At 35.5% G+C, this 25,419-nt stretch overlaps 1 protein-coding gene and 1 long non-coding RNA gene across 2 annotated transcripts; both read left to right on the top strand.

Annotated features, from left to right (window-relative positions):
* Window positions 1–325: 325 nt before the first annotated feature.
* Window positions 326–7,503, top strand: LOC119070476 (uncharacterized transporter YutK-like). Its single transcript, XM_037174833.1, has 7 exons — window positions 326–467; window positions 4,593–4,779; window positions 4,843–5,029; window positions 5,908–6,047; window positions 6,182–6,809; window positions 6,873–7,200; window positions 7,264–7,503. Exons 1-7 carry the CDS (start codon window positions 417–419, stop codon window positions 7,471–7,473), a joined length of 1,731 nt encoding a protein of 576 aa, XP_037030728.1. The 5' UTR covers window positions 326–416; the 3' UTR covers window positions 7,474–7,503.
* Window positions 7,504–8,845: 1,342 nt separating this feature from the next.
* Window positions 8,846–22,535, top strand: LOC119070477. The gene is made up of 3 exons (XR_005086523.1): window positions 8,846–8,888; window positions 10,967–10,973; window positions 22,526–22,535. It is a non-coding gene; the product is annotated as an uncharacterized LOC119070477 (long non-coding RNA).
* The last annotated feature ends 2,884 nt before the right edge of the window (window positions 22,536–25,419 follow it).

Here is a 25,419-nt window from a genome sequence, read left to right as displayed (position 1 = left end):
ATCAGTTCATATACGGTTTAAGCTGCTACACGCACGCGCGGTAAAATCGTATAAAAGCGTTTAAACAGTTTTGATTGTTTGCGTGAATCAGCTGAAAAACAGCTGAAGCAAATTCAAGCTGAAATTTCACTCTAACTAAAGCTCCTAGTAGGCTACCGGATACACCTACAGCAACTCATATTTATATCTATTTTCCAACTAATTCTGAAATCAGTTTAAAAAAAGTTATCAACTTATTAGCCGATAAAACTGATATTTTTATGACACACCGATGTGAAAGCCATGAAAAGGTTATAGTAAAATTATTGATGAATGTACAGTTGAATTAGAAAGACACTTGTGATAATTATTAAAGATTCGCATATAAGAGAGACAGTTCAATTTATAATCCAATTTGGATTAATAAAAGTGGAAAAATGAGTGAAATACAAAATGTTAGCTTAGAGAAATTGGAAGACGCAATAGATGTAAGTTTAACATCAAAATTAACGTTCAAATATAAAAACGAGTCACCCCTTCACTAGGCAGTTTTAAAGAAATAATTGTGCTCACTTCCACCGGTGAATGAGTCGTTACTTCATTGACTCACTTACGTAATTGTTTACAACTTTGTATTTTCTCTTGTGTGGTTGCATCCCTAACCGTCGGCTCGAGCTACAAACTCCACTAAGAGGGACTTAACCTACTATGAAATTTCGTATCTTCAAAGATTATGTTTGATTATGTTGTGCAGATATAGTGAAAATGTTTTTCAGTTTCGATGATAGTTTTGAGTTCGTCAATCAAGAAGTTGGCATAAGAATTTTGTTTTCAAGTTGATTCGTTTGATTGGACATAACTCTCGATCAACTCAGGAAAATCATCAATTTATGAAAGAGGATCTGTTTCATTTTCAATTTAAAAGGTTTTTTTTATAGCATTGCAGTATTATGTCGAACATTAATTCTGCCATAGTGTGTGATTATGTGACGTTATTATTATTTACCTAGAGTTCATAAGCCTACATTATTAACGCTGGCAATATTTCCCGGTATCATAATGTACTAATATTAATTAATGGATAAGTTGACGCTGGTTCCGAATATGAAACCACAGGGTTACAATTTTTCGTCAATTATTTCCATTTACTAAATTTGACGGGTGTGATAATCGTAACTACAAATACGTGTAGAGTATTATTGAAAATCTGTGGTTAAACTCAGTTTGCAACGCAACTATTGCACGCTCTCGAGTTGGTTGTTTGAAGCAACACTATACTTGAAAGTTTTAAACACTCGGAAAAATCGTTCAAATATCTGCGTGACATTCAGAAGTGCAAATAAATGAAAAACTAAAAATGCAGAAAAGTTTGTCTCGGATGAACAATTTTATTTTTTAAAGTTTTATATGTCAATAATGTCAAATTACAAAAGAAAAATTCAATAGAAAGAGCGTGCAATATGCGCACGTGTGGTATATGAATGACTCTTTAACAATGCTGACATTCTTGACATTTAAAACTTTGAAATATCTTATGATGTTCGTAATTAAAATGAAACGACTGTACAATATTTACAAATCGACAGAATGACGTGCCCTCCACCAAAATGGTTCGGGTTCGATTGGCGTGTCACACAAGTCCATATGGAATTTTTTCTAGCGACTTACATTGGTTAACGTTCTAAAGTTCATAGCTTATAATTTGGGTGTGAGTTTAGTGACGGCAACGACTAATAAACACTGAATGAACCGTATGACGTACCGAAATACGATGAATTTGTGCGCATTTAACTAGCCTACATTTAGACGTGATATCAATTAAGCACCTAATTTTCCTTCGAAAGTATTCGTATACTTCGAGGCGTGGTTTGTAAGTCATGTGAAGGCGGTGGTCCTGGCTGAACCTGTTAATGGTCGTAAAAGACTGTTAGTATAGTTTCTACACAACTAAAAACAAAACGGAAGACTTGATAATCAGGCCGAATCTGTTGTCAGGTTTCAGGTTTTTATGAAGAAAATTCGGGTAACACTAAACCTATTCTGCTGTTCAATCAGCTTTAGTTCAATGTTCCCTTTACGAAAAATGCCTTTCCCGAACTTTCACGTAATTCTTTTCGAATTGCAAATAATTACATAAAAGAACATCAACCAATTTTTATTCCGAAAACAAAACAAAGTTTTTCGAACCCTGCGTAGCACAGCAGAGATATCTGATTTATATTCGCTAAATATCAAAACAGAAAAATTTAATTTCGTTTATCGTTGACATTTGCTCACTTTCTTCATTCCTCATTCATATTCAAAAACTTCAAAAATAGAGCTGTTACGTTTATGTAATCTTATCAAAAATACCATTTGATAGAGTGTAAATATATGTATTTTAAGAATACCATTTCTTGGAAGCCCACTTCGAAGATATAATTTTAATTTATTATTGACATATCTTTCTGATTTAAGATTTAAATTTTACGTCGTTCTTTTACGTACAATATATGTTCGCTTGAAAACTTTTTGACGTTTTTGGTTTTATTCATGTTTAACACTACATAGAGGATATTCTGCGGTTAGATTCTATGAATTTTAGGGTTTGTTATATGACTTACTCACGAGTAGTATTTTGTTTTTTTTGGAATGTTGGAATGAATCCTCACGAGTAGTACCGTGAGTAGTCACTTAAACTGGGCGAATCCCGATAGAGTTTGTACAACCATTGTGAACTTCACATTTTTAGTAAATCGAGAAGACCTAAGGAATTAATGAATATTGAGCGGTCTTAAAAGGAGATTTTTTTAATATATCTAAAATGAGAGGATTTTGTTGACGAAGCTTCTGAAATGTAATTATTTGGGATCTCCGAAACCAAGGGACGGATATTTGTAAATTTTGTGATTAAAGGATGACATTTACATAAAGGGAGTTAGAAACAGAATTTCTACGAAAACATGTTTTACATGCTACATGCGTCGAAAACCGTACTTTTCATGTTTTAAGCACTTTTTTCGATGTCCTCAGCATGTAAAATCCATTACATAATTTGGAATAAAAATGAAGTCTCGTTTTCGTATGTTTATTGACATCGGCTTCGCCTCGGATCAACAAAATTCACACGAAAACTCTACTTTTCATCTTTTTATCCCTAGTTATGTAATAGTATGTTGTGTTACAAGTATTGTAATGTTGATTTTTTCAGCACTAGACCCAAATTGGGTCGTGTGCTGAAAAAATCTCATTACAATACGTGTAACACATCATGCTTTGTGCCAACCGAGAATTGAAATAGACAAATGCATAAAAATTCAGAATTTTCATTGTAAACAATCACTCTTCGAATTTGATCGATCACGTTGCTTTGCATTTTTTTAAAACGAATGCTGTAATAACTCATACGAATTTCATTTCAACACTGGTTTGAGTGTTGTAATAAGCCATGAAAACGGGTGTTGTAATTTTGGACATTTCAATCTAGTTATCGATATTGAAATCCGTCGTATTTCAATTCTCGGTGGCACAAAATACTATTGTGCCACCGAGAATTGAAATGGTAACGAATTTACAGAATTCTTGGAAATCTATTCTTCTTCTTTTGTTCTAAAAATAGATGATACCAGCCGTATGTGTAGAGTTAAAAAAAATGCAAAGCAACGTGATCGATCAAATTCGAAGAGTGATTGTTTACAATGAAAATTCTGAATTTTTGTGCATTTGTCTATTTCAATTCTCGGTTGGCACAAAGCATGATGTGTTACACGTATTGTAATGAGATTTTTTCAGCACACGACCCAATTTTTCTTACTCGCTCCGCTCGTAAGGAAAACTTGGGTCTAGTGCTGAAAAAATCAACATTACAATACTTGTAACACAACATACTATTTCATACCTAGAACACAAAAAGTGCGACTATTCCATTTTTTTAAATGTGGCAGCTGTCAAACACATGCGACTTATACTCGATATACGGAATATATGAAGATATACTCGTTATACTGGATTTATTCAGAATATACGCGATATACTCGATATACTCAGTATAAATAAAATGGAAGGAATTATTTTTTATATCCATGGCATACATTGTCACCTAGTGCATCTATATGCATTAAAAAATAACTGATCTCACTCTCTCACTCTCACTCTCTTTAGTTGTATTGACCGTGGAAACAATGAATCAGGGTATTGGTTCTCCTTGATTTTCCGGTCAACCGGAAAATCAAGGAGAACCAAAACTCTCGTTAACGATAATAAACAAACCATTGTTGCCATTTTTATCTACTTCTGATTATAAAAATAACTGATGTTGTTTATTTATAAGGACCAGCTGGTCAAAAAGGTGAATCGAAATCGAAATAGTGCACAAAATTGAAAGTAGGCCACTGTAATCATTTTTTCAAAAATTTGCAAGCATGTTTTTTCGGTTCACAATGTTCACGCGCCTTAAGTTATTTAAAATGTTGTTTGCATGAAAAGTTGTCTAACAAGAAAAAATTCGGAAAGTAAGAAATTGCTTTTCTAGTAAAATTTGTCAAGTGTAGAAATATTCGGAAAATAACAAGAAAATAACTACCACCAACTCCTGAGGATATTTAACTTCTAACCTCTTCTTTTTCTCTGTGTAGAGCCCTATTTCAACTAACCATGAAAAAATAATCAAATCTTATGAAGACAACGAAAGTGACGACGTTGAAACACAGAAAAGGGACTGGAGAAATCATCTAATTTACAATGTTGGTTTTAACATTTTCCTTCATCTTGTCATCGCTGGATACTTCTCGTATGTTACTTATCACTACATTGAAGTAACAAGTAAGTTTGTGTCGTTCGTTGCATATGTGGCTAAAACAGTGAAAATATGAATTCATTTCACAGGGAAGACATGCATGGATGATTGCACCTTAAGATTATGTTCTCCGTATGGAATGTTATTGCTCGTTGTCGGTGCAGTATATCTGGGTGTGTTCTATTTCAAAATATTCAAACGATATTTCGGAACAATGATATACAGCTCGGTGCTAGAACCGATTGGTCGTTTGTTCAGACGAATTTTTAAAGGATTGTAAGAATGTGAATTTTATAGTGACATGTTAAGTATTTATAACTTCGGTTCTATCGCTCCAAACACAAAAAATGCTGCACGGACTCGAACTTTTGAAAAGATTCCACATTGTCCAACATCTTTTGGTCTTGACGCCACTTGTTGACAACTCGCAGACACATTTGCCAGTTTTTCAGAAATCTTATCGTGGGCGTATCTCCGATATCTCAGGAAATACTGAACCGATTTTGATAAACTATATTTCGTTTAAATGTAGTAGAAAATTATGAATTTTGAGCCCGACAATCAATCGACAATATGGTTCGGAAGATAATATCGAAAAACTAAAAAGCCTCTAGAGAATACGAAAGAAGGATTAAGAGGTTCCGAGCGTACGCTGAAATTGTAGCATACATTTGTGCGTTTCGAAATTTTTGATCGCTGATATCTTTTTACGATAGCCCTTTTTGAAAAATGTACGACCACAGTTTCGAGTAAAAATATGTCAGCTTTGAATAAAAAATAAAATTGTCTGTGAAAGTTTCATGTGCTTTGAGAAAACTGTACCGATGCCCCAAATTTGCATCAAAGGTACATTTTCCTCAAAGCATATGGAACTTTCACAGACAATTTTATTTTTTATTCAAAGCTGACATATTTTTACTCGAAACTGTGGTCGTACATTTTTCAAACAGGGCTCTCGTAAAAAGATATCAGCGATCAAAAATTTCGAAACGCAGAAATGTAGGCTACAATTTCAGCGTACGCTCGGAAGCTCTTAAAAGTTTCAAGCTCAATTGATTATTATTGGCGCAGCTCCGCCTATTATTGACCAAGTTGTAAAATTTAACATGTCCGTCGTTCATCGATAACGAGTTATGAATTTGCATCCTCCTCAGCCTTCAGAAAACAATTTTGGTTGCGTTAGTATTGGCAGTTTTAATTGGATATTCCATTTTTGAAACACGTGACGATTTTACACGATTGCGGGCATTAGGTGGAATTGCAGTGTTTATAGCTATTGGATTTTTGATCTCAGGTAGAATTAATAGTATATTACGTCCTTGCTTGGACAAGCAAGTACATATAGTAGATCAAAACTTCTATGCATTCCTCCACTCAATAGAGGTAAACTATTATGCCCATACAAATTTGAATTTTTTCTCGTTCAAGCAAACAAACGACTTATCGTATGGCGTCCAGTTGCGTGCGGATTTTTTTTCCAGTTCCTACTAGGCGTTGTTTTCATACGATGGCCAGTCGGACGTGAAATTTTCGAATGTTTCGGTGAAAAGGTGGCTGCATTTTTAGATTTTGGTAAGGAAGGAGCAGCGTTTGTTTTCGGAGATTTTCTTGTTCACGAAATGGGAGTATTTGCTTTCGCCGTGCTGCCAATTATATTCTTCTTCAGTCTATGTGTATCAGTTTCCTATTATCTGGGAGCAATGCAATGGATTCTTTTCAAATTGGGATGGATTCTGCAGTCGGTTCTTGGAACAACCATTTGTGAAAGTGTCAACGCTGCAGGAAATATTTTCTTAGGACAAACTGAAAGTCCGTTAGTCATAAAGCCGTACATCAATGTTCTAACGCACTCTGAACTTCATGCTGTAATGGTTTCTGGGTTTTCAACCGTGTCCGGTTCTGTGATGGCTGCCTACATTTCATTTGGTGCCCAACCACAGCACCTAATCACAGCCACAGTTATGGCTGCGCCAGCGTCTTTGTTTTTCGCAAAATTGGTTTATCCAGAACATGAGGAATCACTCACATCAATGAGCAACATTAAATTGGAAAAATCGTTAGTCTCTACAGTCTCGATGTAAATTATTTAAAGAAAATTGAATTTTATATTTTGCTATAGAACCGACGCATCAGTATTAGATGCTGCTTCGAACGGCGCTAGTCAGGCAATAGTGTTAGTTTTAAATATAATTGCCAATTTGGTTGCATTTGTGGCTGTTGTGGCGTTTGCCGATTCACTTTTGAAATGGATTACCATTCTTCTCGGCTTTGAAGATATAGGAATACAATTTGTGTTGGGCAAAGTATTTATGCCGGTCAGCTGGTTAATTGGAGTCGCTTGGGAAGACTGCGAAGCAGTGGGAAATGTAATCGGAACTAAAACCGTAGTCAATGAATTCGTCGCGTTCCGTGTATTGGGTCAATATATTGAAAATAATGAGATATCTGTGAGTGGATTATTGTCAGAGGTGGATAACACTTCAAAGGTAAACTAACATTTTTCTTGGCAGAAACGTTCGGCTGCAATAGCAACATTTGCAATATGCAGTTTTGCTAATCCATCTTCGATTGGCATTATGGTCGGAGGATTGTCGGCATTGGCACCGGAAAGGAGAACGTCAATAACGAAAGTTGTTTTGAGAGCTTTTGTGTCTGGTTGTTTCGTGACACTGATCACAGCAAGTGTTGCTAGTATTTTAATGCCAGATGATTTGCTATAATAAAAGAGAAGTCTCCATACTGCTACAGTATACCCATATATCCAAAAATACAACCGACACCTCTAATTGTCCTTATTTTTCGAAAATCCTCCTTAATCTCATTGCTTTGAGCTCTATTCTAGCTAGCCGACCGCAATATGGCCACTAATAGCCACGTGCTAATTCATATAGGACGTTGTCCATACGACCAATGGAGCTCTTATGAAATTTGGAAAATCTTGTCTACATATTAGAACATGCAACGAAAGAGGGTAAGTCCAGCTGCAAGACCCTATGGTCAGTTCCGCGGAAAAGTTCTGTTGCAAGCCAGCAGGACTGTCGAAACATTGACCATATTTTCAGTCATAAGTCCAGAACGGATGGCGGCCCTTACCGATGATTATACTTTTTATGAAGGTCTGTCAAAGGCCTATATTTCTACAAAATTTCATTTATTAGAAACGTGTCTATCTCGAGCTCTCACAAAAAAACTATTTTCACTACCCTTTGACATGCAATCACTTTTCACTGAATCACTTTGAAAGACGATTCAGTCGAGCTATAGCTTGCCCGGATCGCCGAACCATTGTATTTATTTTCTCCAAAGGTGGTTCAAGTTTTGGCGATATCACTCCTAAGGTAAGCGTGACTGAGCCAAAATATGTGGAAAATGGTCGAAACCACAACTCGGCAGGAATAGGACATAACAATGTAAGAGATGATAACAGAAGGTTCCAGCCACTGCCGTGTGGCGGAAGCAACGCCATCTGTTAACATCTCTCTGAATAATATTGTTAACTCTTATCGTATTTGTGGTACAAAAATCGAAAATCGTTCTGAAATTATGTACCATAATGTGTATAGCGGCATTTCATAGTTTATTTTATGTCGCACTTCGTGGATGCATCAGTCGGATAAAGTTTTTCATTTACTTCAATTTTCCAGTTGAATTTTTAACGTGAAAAAAGTAAACTTATTAAGACTTTAAACCAACAGTGCCGTTAGTAAAATGCTTTTAGATACGGAAAGTCAATTTTCATAATGGATTTTCATTCAATAAATATTTGCAAACATGAACTATAAAGCGTGAAGGCAAGCAACATTTAAAGAAAATAAAAAAATTCGAACGGTACAGCTTATGAGTCAACAAACTAACATTACGTATTTTCTTTCCTTGACTGAATCAAATTAAATGATGATGGATTTGAACAATGGACCATGACAGCGCATGTTTTTTGTAGATTTTTGATTTACAAAGGTAAAAGGTCAAAAAATTTAAATTTTTTCTTGAAATCATAGTAAGCTCTGCATTTGTTTCGTTGATTCAGAGACGGTTCCGAGACTTTACTTTTACTTTTTATCAGGAGCTATGTATGGGTTTTACGCGGACGTCGAAAGTAGTGCTTGAGACATGAAAAGTACTGTTTTCGATCCATGTAATAATTATTACAATAAATCAGTTCTGAATCCGAGTTTTTCATCCGAGAGCCAGTTTCCGTATTTTAAGGGTTCCCATTCGTCCTCTTTTTAGTAGACATGTCCTCTTTTTTCGTCTCGTTCTTCTTTTTTACAAAAATTTTAAGAGCATCACTTTTTTGATGAAACGTCCTCTTTGTCCTCTTTTTTCAGGTCTTCTCCGGTTTTCTCTGTGCCGCACAGATAATAATCTTCTCTAAAAGTTAATACAGCGAACTCTTCATCTAAAAAAAAAAAATCGCTCGCTCCGCTCGGATTCTTTGAAAATGAAACGATTTGGTGGTTAATTTACAGCAACCCAAGCATATTACTAACTATAAAACATGGAGTCGCTTATTTCGACATCTGTCGGAATATTAAGATTGCGTCGACACGCTCCATAAGACCCTCAGATCTATGTACTAAGAAATGCTTCACTATACAGTGTGTGTTCTTTTTTTATTTTATTTTTTCGCTTGCAACAGTATCCGAATAATGTAAAATAAAAATAAAAATCTATTTAAATTTCGGCAGAACTTTCACAAAATATAACGTACTTTTGCAAGATTTTGCAACCAGTTGAGATAGTTCCATTCAAATTGCGCTGTTTCCATTGCCATTGCTACTTTTTTGCAATACGTAACAGTGCAAGTATATTTATGCATTATAACTGTAATGTTTAATATTATCATGCATATAGCACCAATATTCGCTTCACATGCAGGCTAAAAGGATATTAAACTCGGCTTTATACTCGTTTCATATTCCTGAAATAGTGCACAGAATTGTCTGCATTACCGGTTAAAGGAAAAGACTTTTCAAGTATAGAAGAAAAAATGAAAGAAAAAAAATTAAATATTACTTTAGAATAAAGGATAAAACATTAAACCTTTTGTATGTTGGTTATGAATATATGGGAGAAATACTTAACAATATGTATAATGAAGCCATGAAGTTACCCATACCAATTTCAACTTATATTTCATAAGACATATATACACCGTGCATACATTTATTGCGAAACTCTTGTGCGGCGCCCTTTGAAACATAACCCGTTACACAGGAAACTTTTTTATTTGAAATGCTAATCAACTCCAGATATGCTTTACATTTTTGAATCTGCATTACTAACGCTACGCCACTAAAAAAAAAGTGCTAAGGTTATTTGTTTTTCGTCGAAAAACACATATTGATGTGCGGTGAACGATTTTCCGCATTCAAGGTTTTTATTCACGTTCTCAATAATTGAGAAGAATTTAAACTCTGAGGGGCAATCAGTTTAATTCGGTGAATTGTTGCATTCACTGTTTGAGTTGTTATATACAACTTTTATGACGAAGTTTATCCATTCAGGCCATCAGAGCGAAAAATACCGATTAGCAATTCCGCACAAGATATTTCCACAGAAAATTCTATTTCCCGCATTCGCGAATGAAAAATAATAAAAGTGAATGAAACGGTAATTTCCTGTAGAACGGAAACTCTAAGAATAATTATTTTGTAGTTGTACAAACTGCAAGTATGAAAACTTGTGTCACACCGTCTCATTCGTACTTGCCAATGCTGCGAAGTGTGTTCAAAAAAATATAAACACTCACTGATAACCACTCAACGAATGTGAACGTTGAAGTTACCATTTAAATTAAATTAGGTTAAGATAGTATTCGGCTTAAATGTGGCAAACAATGTACGTTAAGATGTTCGCGTTTGATTTGGCCGGTAAATTCAAATAAAATTCAAATACAAATAAAACATTTGATTGCAGAATCGGGTAAAGAATTTTCTGAAACGCGGGCGAACATAATTTTTGTGGAAAAGGGTTTGAAGCGGAAAAAAATGTTGGTATTTCTGGAATTTTTGAAGTAAGTCCATTCCTGAGGTCTAATGGTGGATTTTTGGAATTATTAGTAATAGCGTGGTTTCTACTCCACATGCTCTACCATCTTCCCCGTTCTAAAACTTCAGGATTTTGAGGGAATTTTCAGATTTTTATGGATTCCTTTCTGGACTTTTGAGATTATTGAGGCAGTAGTTGGTTGGTTCCTCCGCAGCAGTTAAGTTAAATGGTAATACAACTGCTGTGTGGTGTGCATGCAATAAAGATATCACGGATGTAGGATTTTATGTGACAGGAAACACAAGACGACGATGTTTTTTGGGTACACAATGTGTATTATCACACTCGGCCTCATAGGCCGTAGGAGAATGCGTCGTGTGCCCAAAAAAACGTTTATCACCGAGATGCAGACATGAAAGTCACTGAGTTATATTATGCACACATAGCCTGCGACATCTACCTAATTACCTATCAGATAGACACATAGAGGTAGAGAAGCAGGAAGCGGGTTGAATTTCTATAAATTTTTAATATGAAAGTGATACCACAAAACAATTACTGGTCGTCCCAAGCAATAGTGGTCTCGAAGCTCTCTAATCTCAAACTGACTATTCTAAGTCAACGTTTCTACATTTTGCTTGCAAAACCGCAGCTATTCATACCAGCCCAAGGATGTAAAATGTAAACATTGAGGCGGTTACGCCCCCAACAGTATACAACCTTGTGCCAGCCCAGGCTTAGCCGACGTGAATGTCTCAATTTAAATTTACAGAAATAATTTAATTGGCTTCCTTGTTTCGGTTTGGTTACACACAATTCAAAAGAGTTTTACGATCCAACCGTATAGTACATATTATTGTCATAACAATGTAAATGTACGCGAAATAAAACACCATATTGATTGTTTCAACCAATGAAAACACAAATTTCCTTTTAAGAAACTCATTTGAAATTTAGATTTTTTTTTTACCGAAAACTCGTATAAATGATTTCAGATTTCGATAAAACAGAAAATTGTTTTATGTTAACACTCCACGCAAAACCCAAAGAAAGAAATCAAAAAAAAAGTCCGAAGAAAGAACGATTGCCTACAGCAATTATTTAGGCCCGGACGTAAACTACGTTAAGGGAGACGGGTGTAGTGGAAAGCTACGTTGTCTCAACTTATTTTAATACAAAAATGTAAATTAATGGTAAGTGGTAAGCAAGGTGCGATGGAACAATATTAGATTGAACGTTTTCTTCAGCCTTGATGCCTTATTTACGTTGTTTAAGGATAATTCACATAGTCCATGAGAGAATTCAAAATAAATTCAAATAGCCTGAAAAAAAAGCTTTTACAAATTAAAAAAAAACTTGACAGATTTCCCATACATTATCTGTCAAAATTTTGCATGGGTCTGTTTTCAAGCTTTTTCAGACCTTTTTTCATCAACTGTAGGCGAGTACACAGACCGTGAAAAATGTACAAAAAATGTTTGCAAAATGAGAGTTTACATCAAGTGTGACAAATATTGACACATAATGAATGAGACAAATGCCAAATATTTTTCACGCTTGATGTAAACTCTGATTTTAGAAGCATTTTTCATGTCTTTTCGAACTGTGTACTTATCTTACTTATCTGATAGATGAAGATGAAACTCATCTGATTTGTACACAGTTCGTGAAAAATACTTGCCATGCAAAATGATTGAAAAACATTAACAGAAAATGCATGGGACACGTCTAAACTTTTCTCGTATGATGTAAACCTCATGTAAACCCTCATTTTTCATGTATTTTGAATGCTCTCACGAACTGTTTGTACTAGCATTGAGTACAAAGTTCATGAAAATTCTTGAAAAATATTGACATTCAATGTATGAGCGTCGAGCCATCTGTCAAAAAATTTTCATGTCTGATGTAAACTTGATTCAAACCCTCATTTTTCAGATATTTCGTGTACTAGCCCTTTACCTTTTTTATATTCCTCAACGAAAACAATTCGAACCATTCAAATGTTATGCATTACATTCGTCACTTACAAACGGTCGCAAAACGTCTACGAAACACGGTTCATTGAACGGGTATATATAAAAAAAATGCTGTGTAGCATACTATATTTCTCAAAATGGCTAAATTACATGCAAAAGAAATATAAAAAAAATTCTTGGTAATAAAAGTTATATTTATTTCTTTAATATCCATAAGTATACCAAATTGAAAATGAAAACTCACTCATTTTAATGAAATTTTATGACATTTAACGATTTTGTCGGCGAGAATAAATCATATTTAAATCGGATTTTGCCAAGTATTCGATTGCAATAAACAAAGTGGTAGACAATTTACAATAATACCATTAAAAAACTGAGTTCCTTTCTCTTTTTTTTGATTATTTTGTCACCCCTACGCGCATTTTTATTTATAACACCTCTATACGGTGTTATGCGGTCGGCATACACACAAAAACCGCACCATTCAATTCATATCATTTTTAATTTCACATAAATTTTTATCCTCATATAATCAGTTGAGGGGGAAGCAGTATGCATGCATGGTGAAAATTTGAAAATCATCTGATAATACGGGAAAAAAAATTGAATTAGAATTTACCTCAGTTTCTTGCCGTTGCGAGCATCTCCCATGTCATGTTAATTTTAAAGACGACATTCTGGTATTCAAAATACTATGTACGATTCCCTCAAGAAATAAAATTGTAAATGATGATAAAGTGTAATTGGGAACATTGCTGTGTTACTTAAGTTATTTTCTCTCTCTTTTTTTTCGAAAATTCATTTCTCCGCGACTAAACTTGCTGGAAATTGTTTTTCTTCCTCTTTTTCTCTATCTCTCGCTAATCCTGAGATGTAAAAACGAAGTGGGTGTAATTAGAATGCTAACCGAAATAATAAAAGCACTTAAGTAAATTTATTTTGCAATTAAAGACGACTATTTTGATAAAAAGTTATCCACCGAAAAGGGAGGAGGTGGGGGCTGTGTGACGCTGGTCCTGGATCACGAAATGTGTCGTTTTGCATGTCCAAAAAATGTAATTGAATTTTTTTTTCAAGTTTAAAATGAAAATCCACAGTCTTTCACAACCATTCATTTCCAGCCCTTAATATTCTGCGTCTGTTCAATCAACACACCTAATAATGGCTAGAACGATGTTCGGAATGCGGCGGGTCCCGTTCTTTCAATTAAACTGCGTGAAATTTTGTCTGCCTGTCCGTTTACTGCATTTGGCAGAAATTAGAGAGTATTTCACGAAATAAATCGAAAATCTAGCTTTGATCAAACAGGGCCGTAGCTATTAAGGAGCGAAGGTGTGCTGAGCACCCCCTGGAAACTCTTGAGCACAACCTGGACCGCCTTGAGTTTTTCTTAAAAATTATAAGGAATATAAACCTTTGAGGTAGTGCTACCAGTAGGCACTAATAGTCTTAAGTCTATATATTTCTGTATAAAGTTCTGTATTTATTATCTTGCTTCGTAATTGATTTTTGATTCGTATCTTTTTATTGTATGAATGTGAGTCTAACTGTAGCACATAATATATTACTCAAAATCAGAAGCTGAGCATCTTGCGTTCAGTTCAGCCTTTCGTCTTCAAATCAGAATCGTAATCAAAATAAGGCAGACCTGGAGTTTCAATGCGTAGCAAGGCAGCTGTGGAACACCATTAGGTCCCTGTGGTTGACAATTATAACTGAACTGAACTTATTGTCGTAGACTAGGGCGTCATTTTCGGGAAATTTTGAAATTCTCTGCTTTAGCTCAAAATCCTTCAAACTAATTATAAAAAATTTAAGTATCCGTGCGAGTTCAACAAGCTCACGTCTAAATCGGTGGTAAGGATGTCGAGAAATTAATTCTCGAATTCAGTGAATTTGCATACACGTTAATGGAAACTTTGTTAGTTGCTTCCTTATTGTTTTCGTTGTTTCGTTGCCGTGAAATTCAAATTTTGAGTCCTGTTTCTTGGCCGCATTTAGCCAAGAAACATGACTCAAAAATTACTTCCTTATTTCAATAATAAATAAATATTGGAAAAACTAGATTTAAGTAGAACAAATTGTTGGGAACATACGTAAATATGAAATTTTAAAAGTTAAAACATTTGAAAATTTGAGATATAATAGTTCAAGGTAGAATATTTTCTGTCGAATATAATTTAGTTCATTTAATAGTGGCTCGACGAAATCGTTTGGCCAAAGTCACGGTTATCTGAAAATTTTATTCACACCGGATTCCCGACGAGGCTTGCATTTCCCGTCCAGTCTTCGGTTTCCCAATGAGACTTCCAATGTTTTTTCAATAAAAAAAAACGAAATGCCATACAAAGAAGATGAAAATCTTATTGAAAATCAGAAAGTGACTCAAATGGAGAAGTGTCTTTAAAAGGGGAAGGATTTGAAATGAAGAAGCCGCTTGAATTTCGAAATTAACTAGAAAGATAGAAAATGTATTCATGGATCTATAGCCATGAACTAGAATTTTTTCGCTCGAGTAAGTTTTAAGCTAAACAAAAAAAAAACGCTCGCGTCGCTCGCAACTTAATACTACCAATCATACGGACAGAATATTGCTGAATTCATTGCAAATCAATTTTACTAATTGTGAGGAAATCTTAGTTGTTTCAATAATTCGAATATTTTGTACGTAATTTCATTAATATGACTAGATCGAACACTCTTCCACACCATGGTGACTAGATCGAACACTCTTCTTTTACGAATATTTGTTTTTAGTGGAAATATTTTTTATTCACTGATACAGGGAAATCGGATTTGAATACCTAGTAGATGAATTTATAAACCTTTAATTGAAGATCAGCAACGAAAGATCCAAACCTAATCATGATATTTGTGTAAGATCCATAATGTTAGACGAATAACCTAACACAAGAGGGTATAACATGAATTTGTAAATGATTTTTTTCCTCGGAGCTGAGCACACCCTGAAAAACGAGTCTACCTACGGCCCTGTGATCAAATCAAGGAAACTTATTCTCTCTGTATAATGATAGTTGACATTAAGGCCCGTCATTGGGAAATGACAGGACAGTTTCCCGAAAATGTATGTAAAATTTTATCACAAAAATTCACCAAAAAAATTTTAAGAAACTCACCTCTTATGCTTTCCATTGTATTCGGGCATTGTCTCTTTAGGTCGCCAAGGCATATTTGAACACTAAAACACTTTTTACTCGATGCAAAAACTAAAAGTTTTTTTTTGTTTTGTCGCGACAAAAACACAGAAAATATTTCGACACAACTGTGACACTCCGCTACTATAAGTACTAGAATCAATGTTTGTTGTGTTCACTTCGGCGGTAAAATATTTTCATTCAAAAAAGCGTCGGACATTTAAAAACAATCATCAAACGGTTGACAAAGGGTAGCGTATACATTTAATAATTTATTTATTTCAGTTAATCCAACAGCCTTTTGCGGCCAATAACAGAATCAACGTATAATGTTCGATAATGTTCATCGACCATTTTTTAAAGCTTTACGAGAGCTCAGCGGACATTCTCTCAACGATGGGAGAGCATTTATTAAAAATTTAGCCTCTCGTAAGACTGCGCTGAGCGTGAATAAATGTTCGTTCCTCTTTAGTAAGCTAAGACGACTTCGCGAAGTCTAATTATGCCACCTCTTTGAATAAAAATATCGGCTGAGTTCTAATAATTCTCCGCTGAGCTCTAATAATTCTTCGCTGAGCTTTAACAAACCTCCGCTGAGCTCTAATAATTCTCCGCTCGGCTTCAGGAAGTATCCGTTAGGCCTACGCAAGTTCCAGGAAGGCTTAATGGAGCGAATCGGATACTCAGCGGAGATCTGCCAAAGCTAAGTGGAGTCTTATTAAATCATAGCAACAATTATTAGGTAACCGCTGATGCTTATTGAGTGTTCGCTTAGCTTCATTGCCTTACTACAACGTGCTAAGGTCTGACGGACTCTTACTGAAGCCTAGCGGAGAATTATTAGAACTCATTAGAGGTTTGTCAAAGCTCAGCGGAGAATTATTCGACCTCAGCCGATATTTTTGTTCGAAGAGGTGGCATAATTAGATTCAGCGAATTCTTGTTAGCTTACTAAAGAAGTGGGAGAGGTTACAATTTTAATAAATGTCTACCATCGTTGAAGTGTCGGACACTTTTTTGAATGAAAATATTTTACCGCCGAAGTGAACACAGCAAACATTCATTCTAGTCCTTATAATAGCGGAGTGTCACAGTTGTGTTGAAATATTTTCTGTGTTTTATCGCGACAAAACAAAAAAACAAAATTTTGTTTTTGCATCGAGTAAAAAGTGTTTTAGTGTTCAAATATGCCTTGGGGACATAAAGAGTCGGTGCACGAATACAATGGAAAGCATCATGGGTGAGTTTCCCAATGACGGGCCTTAAGGCCAGTTCATGACGTCCTACACATTTGAGATGTATGCGACAATGAACTGGCCTTAAATTATTGGTATCAAGGAAATTACCACTTCTTCAATGCACATGATCTTCTCTCTTTTCGTACATCATGCCGACCCGATATAGTTCAAGTTATTTCTTTATTGCATTAAAATGTACAATAAATTGTAAAAACAAAATTTCAAAAAAGGAAATCGAAAGAAAACCCAATGGGTTGTACATCATAAAAGAATTCAGAAAGTTTGAACAAACGCAATTAAGAACATAAAGTAGATGTAGGACTTCATTGCGAAAAGCGATCATCGTGTCATGAATGAAGTAGATAATTATTCGTGGACGGTAGACCCGTTTTTTACTACCATGAACTGTATTCGGCCCCAGTGGATCGCCAGAGTCTGTGTCTGATCAAGCCAGAAGACGAGTAAAAGGTTTCAGGTTCAACTTAAGGAAATTACGGGTTCGGGTTCAGATTCATTCAGATCTAACCTGACCCTATTTCAATCAATTGTTCTAATATCAGACCTGATTTCAAACCCGCTGACTCTATCTACCATAATTGTGGAAATGGCAGTGGTTAGCCAATAGAAGGAAATAGAAAATATTTGGCACCTATTTCCGTCGATACTATTTTCTTCTATTAGCATAAATTCATGTACCAATAGTAACAATAAAAGAAAATACCACGACAATCGGATAATACAAGGAATTAGATGGGAATAGGAGGAAAATAGACCAATAGAAGGAAATTGACGTCGATCGAAGGAAATGGACACTAATGGAATTAGGTGACATGGGATTCACTCCTGTCGTTTCCACCCTCGACACGGAACACAAATTTCGAAAATCAGAAATTAATAGCATTTTTACGATGGTTTTTTCTTTTAAAAAAGAGAGTATCCAGCACGATAACTTACAGAATTTTTTTTTCTTCATTAAATTCAATCATCATTTCCGCGGCATTTAACTTTAAACGAGTCATATTTTTGCGATTATTGAATATTAAAAAGAGAAACTTGACTGAATTCAATTTCTCTACAAACCTCCCACATTAATCATTCACTTGAACCAAAGACCCTTATTACACACGTTAACTTCGTATTTAATGAGCAAATTTTAATTAAAATATATTTTTTCATTGAAGCTATAAATTCGACCAAAACTAATTAAAAGATTTTATGTTTTTCGACTTTCTTTACCTTTTTTTTACATAAAATCCATAAAAACCGTTGTTGTATATTATACCATTTGACTTTATTCATTTTCATTATTACTACGCCAGGTTATTAAATATAATTATAGCTTTCGTTCATTCATTTTAATTTTTTTTTTATTATTAAGAATGTAAATGAACTAGAAAAAAAAGTCAATCAAATTTCAACAGGAACACAACGCATATAATGTATAGATTGAAATGATAAACGGTAAAATGATTATACGACAAGAATAATATTAAGAATAAATGAAATGCAACCATGCATAAAAATAAGATAATTTACCAAAGTTATTTCATGCAATGGAAATAAGAAAGTTATTAAAATAAATTATGATTGTAATAAAAGTGATTTTCCTCGTGACAAAAACTCACAAAATGTAAGATATTGCCTTTATGCGAATATGTTTCGTTGTTTGAATCAATGCCATATCTGACCTTTTTTGCATTTGATCGCAAGCGTTGAGTGTGTTCATTCGACAATAACGAGTAAGTCAGGGCCTATTTTAAGGAATTTATGCAGGCGAATAATAAGGGCTTTTTTTAGATGTGTAATCGTTTGTCTGAGACACAGGCTGAGTGTTACAATACACATTGTATGCCTAGTTATTTGTGTTTTGCCAGTTTTTCTCCACAAAACGACAACATCGATTTGCCATACCATTTTCGCAATCATAAACAAAGTGACAGTTAAAAAGAGAAAAGTTCTATTTTTTTCCCACGGTAGAGAAAGTGATGCATTAGAAATGTCATTCGACAAGTCGTCAAGAAAACATAATTTTGTCATGGTCTATTAAGGGGAGAAAATAATGCAAAACACAACGCTGGTATAAAAACTAGTTAATTATATGACAAGCGATAAAAAGTTGAAAAGTTCAGTTTTTGCGTGAGGTTTGTGTATGTGAGGCGAAGGCGAGGCCAACAATTAAACGAAAACTTGAACTTATTACTGCGTTTTGTCAAGCCAATTCTCTTGTTTTCCTTTTTTATCTTATTGTAATGTAATAAACCATTTTCGACCGCTAGGGAAATAAATCTTGCCTCAATAATCGCTACGAAAAGTCTTACCCTTCGTCGCTGAGGTTATAATAGGTTACGTATGAAGTTGATGGTATTTTTTCACTTCTCCAACCCAATTTTACTTTTTGTCACCAGTGACTAATTTCAGTGGCAAAAAGTAAATACGGTGACAGGCGTAAGTAAAACAAAAGGACTAAGATAATTGAAGGGTACGAGTGTAAATTGGAGTCATATTTGCATATGCTGTTGCGAAAGTGGTAGGGATTTTTTTCACATGATGTGTTTATCAAACTCGCTTTGCTGTAGTCACAAAATGACCGCTTTTATCGATTACAATTATGGCTCAGATGCATTTCCCCCAAAAAGCCAACGAAATTTTCATTAAAGTGGCATAGCCAGCCTCAGCGAGATAGGCATTTTAAGAATGTAGGAAGTCATCCAAGAAAATATAATTTTCAACTGTTTCGCGAGGTAAATACTATGTTTTGCATAACATAGAGGCTTTCGATGTTTCGGAGGGGAGAAATCGTTATTTATGCCACTGAGCTTTCGGTTCGGTTCGTGAGAATTCATTTTTGTTACTATCCTTATCTGGCACATAGAGAATAGAGAATAATTCTTATTACAATGACAGAATCCCTATTCTTTATGTAGCGATCTGGTCATTCGCCATGTATAGTTGTACTTTCTAGTATCTGTATTTGTTGTGAGTTGCAATCTCTGACAGTTACTCCAATAGCCTAAGATTTCCGTAGTCTTAAATGATATAAAAATTCAAGAGAACTTTCAATATTTGAAGCGCATAGCAAGTTACTTGTTCACATAATTCCGTTCTACAACAGATTTATGTAAGCTATAAAGTGCTAGAAAATTTAATCGAATATCATTTATATAAAAAACAACTTTGATTAAGCCAGAAAGTTTTTCCTTTTTCCAAATGCGACGTCACAATTATAGCCATACACCCTCTCGCCCAGCATGACGTAATCTGTACACGATTCATTATGTCAATGGTTTTATTGTAGAGCTAAAGGCGGGTTGGTTTTCTCTGTCATTTTTTGGTGTGGAAATAGCTTTGAGCTTCTACCGCAAGGCAATGTAAAATGTGGTTTTCCAGTCATCGGCGTGGCCCATCAGAGTACCTCTATCAGTTTATTACTTCAGAAATTCTTTCATTTTTCTCTCATCAACTTAATTTCATTTATGTTATGCTCAAAACTTGACCTTTGCCCACAAATATGTTAATGTATCATAACCAACCAACGAAAAAAAAAAACGTTTTGGAATTCTGTAACGGAAAATGTAACGAGGAAGACGAAACCATTTCGTGACCGCTACATTTCTAAGCACAGCCCATATTTCTTCTTTTAATTATAATTAAATTTTATTAGTAAACATGATGATTTTCTCTTGTCCGGCACTCCTTGAAATTCTTCAAATCAATATATTGGATGGGATGTATGAAATTATTGGAATTAAAGTTTGGTCCTATTACAAGGGGCAAAAAAAAAGGTAAAGAAAAATTATGTCTGTATGCCATTCTCTTCGTTATCGGTCGAAAAATCAACACCAATATTATAGGCTGATTGCATGCCTCTAGACATTAAACATTTTTTTATCGCGTGATCGCTGTGAAGGTGTTCAAACCTATGTTTCAATTTCTTAAACTAAACTTGAATAATTAAAACAGCAAAGGTTAAAAGGCAAAGGCGAAAACACAGAATCATTAAAAAAAATGCTTCCATTGTTATATTTCACCTATTGTATGCCGTTATAGAGTTGTGAGTTTTGCTACACAAAACTATTTAATTTATTCATTATTTCCTCCCCAGAGGTAATACTATTTTAGATGTTTTGTGTAATGAACTATGGAATGGAGCTATATATCTATGCTGGATTATTTTCTTGAATTATATTTTACTTTCAACATTGCACAGGTGTAGGTCGACGTATATTTCACCCTTAAACGGGCGATAAGAAAATTCGTATAACTCAATTGGTGGATGTCATTGCTGGTGTACAAAGTTATTTATTGTTCGGGCGAGGTAAAAAAAAAGCAGAGAGGACTATGAGTGGTGTTTATGACAAAATTAATGAAATACTTCCACCAAATTTCTATTTCAAATATTTATTTATTTTAAAGAGTAGGATTGCGGTAGACTGCATACTTACATCGATTTCATTCGAAATATTTGATTATTTTTTAACACTAGGCCACTCCTTTTCGGTGGGTCAGGTCCCTTGACTGGCTGTTAGTAGGCGATCTAAGAGTAAACATCAAAAAAATTTTGCTCTGAAAATTTTTCAGAAAAATTGTGAAAAATAAAGTATTTTGTTCGAAAACAAATGCCTGAAGGTGAATAAAAAGCCAACGAAGAACGTAGCGGTGCATATGAATGAAAATTTTCGCAGAAAAGATCGTACAAAATTGGTGAAAAACAGAGATGCAAAAGCGCCTCTCCCACCCTGCTCGTGAAATAAGGAGTCCAAAGAAAACCCTAAGAAACTGAAGAATGCCACTGCCCACAATGTAATTGAGCCCTTGAAAATGAAAATGTAAGAAATCCTTGAGAAACATTTGTAAGTATAGACTGGCCTGAAATTGATGTACGTTGGACAAATGTGAGTACAAATATGTTTTGAGTATATTAGACACGGAATGGGGCTGTAAAGGGGCCGCAGAGTGTGAACGTTACGTAAAAGGGTGAATCTAATTTTGTCTCGCGAAATAAGTGTAACTGGTACGTGAAAGGGCGAATCAGGTTTGACTTCGAACCTTATGAGAGCGTGAATCTGCTCCTGTCTCGCGAAATGAGTGTAACTGGTACGTGAAAGGGCGAATCTGGTTTGACGTCGATCTTTACGTAAAGTAGTGAATCAGCTTTTGTCTCGCGGGATGAATGAGTGTGACTGGTACGTGAAAGGGCAAATCTAACTTTGCTTCGTTGTTGCCTCTATGCTTCTGAATTATTCCATGACCCGGATCAGTTGAACAGAGGGCTTTGAGTGAACGTGGTCTGACGGTGTGAATCTTCGCTTGACTCGCCAATAAGTGCGAATGTTGCGTAAAAGGGCGTAAGTATGTCTGACTTTAATGTTATCTCTCTTCTTTCACGCCCTAATGGTTTATTGGAGGAAGCTTTTTTGAAGAATACGAAAGTCAAAAGAATGATTACCACCAACACATGAAAATTGCCCTATGATGAAATACCGACGAGTCTGAATGTACAGGTAGTAAAGGTGTAATACATGATTGGTATATATATCGCAGCACCTAGAGGTGTGCGCCGAGCGAAAATTCTCGGCGGCGGCTAGTCGAGTGTAGTGGTTCCGGCGGCGGCCAGCCATAACAGGTTTTTTATCGGCGGCTCGGCTCAGCCGCAGCGCGCCGATCCATTTAATAGGGAATTTAAATTGTCTTTTTTTAGTGATTAGTGACTACGAGTGAATTAAGTAATTTTGCATTTTCTGTTTTCTTGTCGAACCTGAATATCCTCCCATCAGTTACTTATAAAGACTCATATTCTCATTCGCAAAAACGCATTGGGAGTGATTTTCCTGAAAGTCCGTGTGCCGAAATCGAAAGTATTTTAATCGCGGTTATATTGATTGACAGATCTTGTTTCCTAGAAGCACTTTTCTTACAAAAATTTCACCAGTTACACGCAAGGCTGTATACTTTGTTGAGGTCAAGCAGATGCAGATACGCGGGTTACACACCACATTTCATACAAAGAATTTACGACGTCATACAAATTCAATTTTGGTGAATTTGTTTGTGTGGAAAAAATGTGGTCCAGCGTATCTAATAAAATGGCGATCTGTGTGACCTCCCCAAAGTATACAGCCTTGGTTACACGAGCGTACAGTGTCGTTTGGGGTGTCATTAGAATGGTAATCACATGTACTATTGAGCCGAATTGGGTTTAAAATTCATCGTCACTGAAATATGTGCAGTTGAAGTTTTCAATCGAAAAAGACTGAGAACTGACACTGTTCTTACAGGGTTTGGTTTCTAGGGTCGAAGTCCTTTCTTGGTACAACTACAAAATTCCACTAGAAAATTGCGTCCGATTTCGGTAGCCAGGTAGCCTGTTTTTCAAAAGGATCCCTCTGCCTTCCGTAGTCAAAAATTGTTTTTAGGAAGACCATCGCGCAGTAGCTCTACAAGTGAGAGCCCTTTCAGAACAAAACATAATCTATGAATTTCATAGTATGAAACCTCCGATAGGTATACGTAAAAAACAGTCTCTTATTAAGAAAATCAGAAATGTCTTGAGAGTGATAGCTTTTTAAATAATTAAAATCTGTTAATAGATTGTGCAGCTGATAATTCTAACATTTAATGAAATTTAAAAAATGTTCAAGCCGACGAAAAACATCGGCGGCGGTCGGCGGCTGGCTGAAGTTTTTGAATCAGCGGCGGTGTCTTCATTTACTCGGCTCAGCCGCGCCGCCGGCTGAAAACTCGGCGGCGCACACCTCTAGCAGCACCTACAGGTAAATGGTCAGATAACTGAACGTACAGGTAAATAATTGTGACGAGTACCCAGGTAATTGGACGATGAAATTGATAATTACAACAAAATTTGTAGCTAGTCCGATCACTTTGTCGAGCGACGGTGATTGTTGTTAGGTTAAGTTACAACATACCTCGAGTGGCGATCCAGCGCTGTTCACTGTAAACGTGATTTGTTAAAATACAATGCACGCTTACTATGAACCGGAGAGTAAAAAGGGGGATCCAAGTGGATAACTCCCACTGTCAGTGGTTCAACGTTCAAACTCTACTGCGTATGTGCACAGGCACCAGCTCTTGATATGTCACGGTCACGGTCAGGTCCCTTGACTGGCTGAATTTCTTAGATTTTAGTAATTTTATTGCATGACGTTAGCTATGAGGAATTTGGATTATCAAAAAAATATATTCAGAGAAAAGGATCTTTATCGCACATTTGTTTTATTTTCACTTTAACAGTACTTGTACTCAATCAAAAATAATTTTCAGAGTAAGCAAAGGGAACTGTGACTCGTTGTGACTAGACAGAGCTCTGAAAAATGATGCATAGATATGCAAGATTGCAATAAAAATGTAATTTGCGTGATATACGGCCCGACGGCTTCCACTTCGCTCTGGCATCAAAGGTCACATTCTTTGAAATGTTTTCTTTAGCAATTATATCGAACTTAACCACATTAATACAATTATCTGTCGGAACCATCAGCAAATACCGAATGTTTAGTGTAAATCTATGCTTCAAAATCAGAACCAAATTTAACAAACTCGAATACAATGTCGAAGCAACTCGAGTGAATTACGACCCTCGCTTCGCTCTGGTCGTAAATTTGACACTCGTTGGACATTTCTTATTACCATTACCACAATATTTTCCATTAAAACGAATTTAACGTTGAGAATTTCATTCTCCCTTAAATAAAAAAAAGGTGCTTAAGTACCTCGGTTTGATCGTCAATAAGAAACAAGTGTTATTATGCACTAAGACACTCGTTCAAAAGATATCCTCAGAGCAGTGCGACGAAATTCTAACTCTATAAAACAATGGTGAGGCCAATGGTTTTTGTATGGATATGAGACATGGACGCTCACAAACAAACAAACACTCAATGTGTTCGAGAGTAAAATGTTACGATCCCGTCCAGGAAAATAGGGCTTGGAGAGCAACGAACAGCAAATAGTTGAGTGATCTGTTTGGGGGTGAAACTGCCGTAGGAGTAGTTAAATCATCCAGACTTACATGGGCCAGCAATGGCGGAGTGCAATGCAGACAGCCAAAAAAAAACAGTTGGGTAATATGGCTAATAAGTAAGTTAGTATATTGAGATAGAGTTAGTTAGATATTGATCCGTAAGATCCTGACTATCAGTCGAGGGAATTAGTGATTCACAACATTATGCCCGACCATCAGACCATCGAAAATTAAATGAGAGCTTATTGCTTTCAGATATATATAATTAAAAGGTAATTTGACTTTATGTGTACGTCTTACCACTATGTCTTGCTAGGTTTTTCCA

This window comes from Bradysia coprophila (genome assembly GCF_014529535.1).
Source record: "Bradysia coprophila strain Holo2 chromosome X unlocalized genomic scaffold, BU_Bcop_v1 contig_79, whole genome shotgun sequence".
Lineage (NCBI taxonomy): Eukaryota > Metazoa > Arthropoda > Insecta > Diptera > Sciaridae > Bradysia > Bradysia coprophila.
Note: the sequence above shows the minus strand (reverse complement) of the source record. Positions and strands in the feature narration are given on the sequence as shown.

Excerpts from the sequence above, each read along its gene's own strand:
- LOC119070476 (XM_037174833.1), top strand. The coding sequence starts at position 417 with ATGAGTGAAATACAAAATGTTAGCTTAGAGAAATTGGAAGACGCAATA. Across the intron at positions 6,810-6,872 it reads AACATTAAATTGGAAAAATC|AACCGACGCATCAGTATTAG; the intron begins GTTAGTCTCTAC and ends ATTTTGCTATAG. Across the intron at positions 7,201-7,263 it reads TTGAAAATAATGAGATATCT|AAACGTTCGGCTGCAATAGC; the intron begins GTGAGTGGATTA and ends TTTTCTTGGCAG.